The sequence below is a fragment of the Xylocopa sonorina genome, chromosome 1, assembly GCF_050948175.1.
Source record: "Xylocopa sonorina isolate GNS202 chromosome 1, iyXylSono1_principal, whole genome shotgun sequence".
In the NCBI taxonomy this organism is placed as follows: domain Eukaryota; kingdom Metazoa; phylum Arthropoda; class Insecta; order Hymenoptera; family Apidae; genus Xylocopa; species Xylocopa sonorina.
Window position 1 is genome coordinate 2,630,113 of NC_135193.1, and position 6,000 is coordinate 2,636,112.

At 41.7% G+C, this 6,000-nt stretch overlaps 1 protein-coding gene across 32 annotated transcripts in view; it reads left to right on the top strand.

Moving 5' to 3' along the window:
• The window catches only part of Slo (calcium-activated potassium channel slo), a 73,028-nt gene extending 67,593 nt beyond the window's left edge, over positions 1–5,435 (top strand). For 19 of the 32 annotated variants that reach the window (XM_076897112.1, XM_076897141.1, XM_076897122.1 and 16 more), the window contains 9 exons: positions 941–1,000; positions 2,078–2,474; positions 2,643–2,826; positions 2,947–3,042; positions 3,124–3,260; positions 3,424–3,536; positions 3,626–3,787; positions 4,252–4,345; positions 4,665–5,435. In XM_076897112.1, the coding sequence (XP_076753227.1) occupies positions 941–1,000; positions 2,078–2,474; positions 2,643–2,826; positions 2,947–3,042; positions 3,124–3,260; positions 3,424–3,536; positions 3,626–3,787; positions 4,252–4,345; positions 4,665–4,745 (1,324 nt within the window). In that variant the 3' untranslated portion in view covers positions 4,746–5,435. The remainder of the gene's footprint in view (positions 1–940; positions 1,001–2,077; positions 2,475–2,642; positions 2,827–2,946; positions 3,043–3,123; positions 3,261–3,423; positions 3,537–3,625; positions 3,788–4,251; positions 4,346–4,664) is intronic. The other 13 variants (XM_076897177.1, XM_076897329.1, XM_076897320.1 and 10 more) reach the window with 4 other exon arrangements.
• The last annotated feature ends 565 nt before the right edge of the window (positions 5,436–6,000 follow it).

A 6,000-nucleotide genomic window follows, 5' to 3' on the forward strand; every position in this document is an offset into this window, starting at 1 on the left:
GTGTCTTTTTAGGAAGTATCTCCTTTAAATTGGTGAACGTTAAACGAGAATATATTATTTTATATAAATAAAATTAGAGAAAAAGAATCATTCGTCATAAAATACACTGTTCGAAACACTACGAATACGTTAACGTTATTTTTAACAAATAGGCTTGTCTATATATGTTCGCGAATAAACTACAGGCATACACACATACTGCGATTGCTCCGTGTACAAGATATCCATAAAGAAATTTGCACACGCCTCGTATGTCCACAAAAATGTTCGCATATGCATTAAAAATTGCACATTCAGCTTTTGCTTTTGACATGGTGCTGCACAACTGTTAAGACAATGGAAAAAGTACCGACCAAACATGCAACAAACGCTTTTGTATATCCTTTCTGTTCTGATTAACACAAAAAACGAGAGAACCGTGGTTGCACCGCTATATACAAAGGACAGAAAAAGAGGAGAACGTGAGATGGAGAAAGTTGAACAGCACGCAATGCATTAGAACGTAATTTCGTTTTGCCCCTTGTTTTAATTTACTCTCGATGGAATTTGTTTCCAGCATTCAGCATTTAGTAATTATTTCTCTAATAAACTGCTGCTATGCTTGTGTGACGCATATTTCGCATTTAATTCATACGCGGACACATTAATTCTCTACGAATCGACGCGAGCTGCGGACTGGTTTCTCCGCGTTGCCAGAATCGACAGATACTTTCAATAGAAAACTATACATAATTTAATGAACGATCTACAGTAAAGAGATGTTTTTAGATCTCAGAACAGGTTATAAAAATCATTAACATCATTTAGCATCGACATACTAAATTTTCCATTACTCTTTCGTTTCCTTCCATAATACGATTTCACGTTGTATAGTGAGAAATCAAGAAAAGAGCGTCTTTAAACCGACGAATTCGACGTTCCAAATACCTTCTGATTCCAGATCGCAAGAGGAGTCCGCATACCCTGGCTACCATCTCGCCTACGAAGTCAAAAAACTCATGTATGCTTCTTTTGTTATGTTAATTGTCACGTCGAGCCGCTCTTACTCTATTCTCTGCTGTGGATTTGATCGTGCACGCGATTGATTGCGACGTGGAAATTAGCCTGCAAGCCGCATGCGAACGCTTACGCTTTGCGTCGTTGCTCACACGTCTGATTTAACAGAATGCTTACCACTTATATAAACGTTTAACGACACGCGGCCCTATTATTTCTAACACGACGACCACCTCTTGTTGTTTCAACTATTTCTTCTCTGTAAAATGTACATTCTTCTTAATTCGAAACGTGTTCTACGTAGTCTAAAAAATTGGTGAAATTCTTTTCGGCTCGAGGTTGTTTACCGCTCTTGCACATGTTGCTACGAAATTATAGTTGTTACGACCATTCTTAGGTATTTTAGCAAACCTTCTGACTATGCTTGTCCATAAAAAATACGCATGACTAATATTCCTAACGATAAGAGAACCTTGAAACGTTTGTTTCTGCCTCGTTATTGATCTCCACGCAATACCTACACGAATCGTGTGCAGACTCGATTGCTCTTAACTATTGCTCGTCGCTCCGCTGTTTTCTTCAAGCAATTTTTTTATGCACGCGTAAAAATATGTATTTTTAATGCCAATATATATTATACGTCGACACATACTCGAAACGAAACGATATTCAATTATCTTTAACGCTATGTCAGTTGAATTAGAAGCAACAAAACAATTTTCACAGTTTACTGAAACGAATAAAGGCAAGATAGAGAATTATTCAATTCCACATCAAACCTACATGTTCCAAATAACAATAATTGCACAAAAAAATAGTATTTTATTTTGTTCTTAGAATATATTCAGAATAGTCTCTTTATTATTGTTTGCTTAACTTAATAATTCCTGTTGGCGTTCACTAGCTTGAGCATTCCGATATTAGTTTAGAATAAAGGTGTTACAGAAAGCGATAAGATTAGACTTGAAAAGGATTGATGTCGCGCGTAGTCGCGCGCATTCCGATTGAATAACGCGTGACGCGACGTAAGAGTTGATGGACGGTCGCAAAAATCGGTAGAAAATCGAATATCCGTTTACAGGCCGACGAGTAGAGCCTCGGGCGGTACAAACGTGAACAGCAACGGAGGGCTGCAAGTCGGAATCGCCGACGACCAGGCGAAGGATTTTGACTTCGAGAAGACCGAAATGAAGTACGACTCGACGGGCATGTTCCACTGGAGTCCATCCCGTAACCTCGAAGACTGCATACTGGATCGTAACCAGGCGGCAATGACAGTCCTGAACGGGCACGTCGTTGTCTGTCTGTTCGCTGATCCCGACTCTCCTCTCATCGGACTGAGAAACCTTGTCATGCCATTACGAGCTTCCAATTTTCATTACCACGAGCTTAAACACGTAGTAATAGTTGGGTCTGTGGATTACATCCGCCGCGAGTGGAAGATGTTGCAGAATTTGCCGAAGATATCGGTGTTAAACGTAAGGAATCGTTTCTCGGTCGGTTTACTCATATGATTTTATCTTTTTCAAACGTTTCTTGGTTACCTACAATTTCAAAAGCAAAAGTTGGGTAAAATTCGGATCACGCATGAATTGGACTCTCTATGCGTTCGAAATGGAGGTTTAACGTTTGATACGTCTACGTAGGGTTCGCCGTTGAGCAGAGCAGATCTGCGTGCCGTTAACGTGAATTTGTGCGACATGTGTTGTATCCTGTCGGCTAAAGTGCCTAGCAACGATGACCCCACCCTCGCCGACAAGGAAGCCATCCTCGCGTCCCTTAATATCAAAGCTATGACATTCGACGACACCATCGGAGTGCTCAGCCAAGGTTCGTCGTTAATCATACCGATCTGAACCGTTGCGAACACTGTTCTAACTAATCTTTATGCTCGTCGACTAACCAAGTTTTATCGCGTAAACGTAATTAAATGTTAAGTGACAATTCCAGCAAATAATGAACAAGATAATTTGACCGCAGTTGGCAGCCCAATCGTATTGCAGCGACGGGGTTCCGTTTACGGAGCAAACGTGCCAATGATTACAGGTATGTACGAAACTTCTCTAACCGTTCTTTGAGGAAGAAGAAGAAGAATGCCGATACGCCTAATATTTGTTGTCGTTATAGAACTCGTAAACGATAGCAACGTGCAGTTCCTTGACCAGGACGACGACGATGATCCGGACACAGAACTGTACCTTACCCAACCGTTTGCCTGCGGTACTGCCTTTGCCGTCAGCGTATTAGATTCGTTAATGTCGACGGTCAGTAGATATTCTGCAATTACGAACTTAACGTATAACGAACAATTCCTAACCATACAGTCCTCTCTATTTTGTGCCACTCTAAAAATGCCATATGTCCATCAAAAACGACTACGACTGTTTAACGATGTCTCGACGAATGATGGCTCTTCTTTCTCAACAGACGTATTTCAACCAGAACGCGCTGACTTTAATCCGATCTCTAATCACCGGTGGAGCGACGCCCGAGTTAGAATTAATTCTTGCTGAAGGAGCAGGTCTACGAGGAGGTTACAGGTAAATCAACTGAGAGGCTGTCCAAGTGTAGAATACAATTCGATAGTGGTAAATTTGGTTTTCTTGGTTTCTTCTTTTCTTCTGTGCAGTACACCCGACAGTTTGGCCAACAGAGACCGGTGTCGAGTGGGTCAAATCGCGTTGTATGACGGGCCGTTGGCCCAATATGGCGAAGGAGGCAAGTACGGTGACCTCTTTGTCGCAGCATTAAAGTCGTATGGAATGCTGTGCATTGGTCTGTACAGGTACAGGTACCGGACTTTTTTCCTTCTCTCGATGGTATTTATTGGATTACTCTACACGAATATTTTACGTATACTTTATATTTCTGAACAATGAAACAAAAAAAAAAAAAAGAAAAGAATATGTTTCACCACGCTGCTGCAATTACACTGCCATTGATTATCTCTTTACTATACCATTCTTGTACTTACTATGTGACTTTTGATTTTTTGCCGCATACTTTTGCATTTTGCGTTTTTGCGCCATGAAAAGACAAACGACGATCGTAAGTTGCCTTCATCCAACAAATACCCATCATTTTTTACGATTGTCTTTACGTCATTTATTTGTTTAGTGTTTAGTTACTGTTGCCAGCATTTAGTTTAGTTTAGTTTAGTTTAGTTCTCTCGTACATTGTGTATTATTAGCTTAGACTATGAGTTATCGGCCAGCTACGAGCGTACCACGCAGCTAATATACGATGGAATTTTAGGTTTCGAGATACAAGCTCGTCGTGCGACGCTTCATCGAAACGATACGTCATCACAAATCCTCCGGATGATTTCACGTTATTGCCTACAGATCAGGTACTAAAGTATTGCCAATATTCTCACCCCTTGCGATATCCCCATTGTCACTTTCATTACCACCATACCGTATAATATAAAAAATTCAACGTTTTTACTCATTTATTAATCACTGATGTCTATTTAGAGATTTGTCAAATCGTGAAAAAAATTAAACAGTTTTCTATTCGACTGCTGCAAGGCAAGCGTGTAATATTATATACATATAAGAAAGAACATAGGGAATACTAAATACGTTAAAACGAATGGATGTTTTTCTTTTTTTTTCTTAACAACTATTAGGCTGGTTAATAATATCGTTACTCGTGGGAATCGGCAGGTTTTCGTGCTGATGCAATTCGACCCAGGTCTGGAATACAAGCCGAGCAGAGGAGCTCGAGGGAAGGACGACGCCTCCTGACTGTTGCTGTGTAGCGCCCTCACCGACGGACCTTATTCCTACATTTAATCACGCAAAGGAAGAAACCATCATGCCGCTCGTCATCCCTACAGAATCGACATCAGTCTTCGATCGGCTGGCATCGTGGTACGACGTTCTCATGACCTCAACGAATTATCGCAAAACACCCCGTCCATAGAACGAGTCGCCAACACGTCCGTTTTCTCCGCTGGTTACGTGTCAGCCAGCGATACGTTTCGTCAATACTCGTAGCTGATTCGGTTTCTCCCTCTTATAGTGCCCGCAAATTTCTCCGCTCCTTGCTAATTATCGCTGCGTGATTCATTTTCGCATCGTGACCGAACATTTCTGCGTTGAGGCGTGTTTGTGTAACGAGACGAGAAGAGATGGGACGGAGATGACGATAAAGAAGAAACGAACGGAAGGAACATCGTGACGAATGTTGGAGAGGATACATAGGGGAAACGGACGAAGGTAACGAGGATCCGCGAATGGGAAAGGAGGAAGAGAGAAGAAAGAAGAAACGGCGAAAGGGATACCGGGGATGCGGTATGATGAAACACGGTCCGAGGGTAGCTACACGTTAAGCTCTCCGAATCTTCTTAAGACATCAAAACGCACGTCTTCGACGGAAGGCGGTATATGGACTGAACGGCTTACTCTGATGCGTAAAACTGTGTGTGACTAAAATATACCACGCCTTATGATTTCAGCAGAGGAGTTACAGAGTATAACAGAGGAAACGAGGAAAATATAATTAAAACAATAAAGCAATGCGAAGCAACCAGCTTAACTGTAAACGCTTGAGAACATCTTCAAGGCTGATCGCTGAGGAATTGTAATCGCCTTCGCGACTTAACGTATACCATCGCTGTAGCTCATTCAGGATGTAAATAGGTACAGAACAGGTGAATGTGCTGTCGTTCGACGGTAAAACTGTATAAAAAAAACCAAAAAAAAACACAAAAAAAATGCGGAACGGGGAGGGAAGAGGAAGAAATAGAGAAGAATACGATAATTGATTGAGATGAATTGCACCGACGGGACCGTTCTTTCACGTAAATGCATCGTTCATTTCGCAAGGCAGCCGTGTGTTCGTCTCCTGTATCGTGATCTTCTATCTTGCCTTGTCAGCATTGCACGGAAATGGGTATGCGTGCACGTATGTACACGTGTCCGTGCATACGCGTGTACAGGGTGATCTGTGCAACTAAAACGGACCGCTTCGATTCGCTTTTCTCTTTTGCTGTTGGAC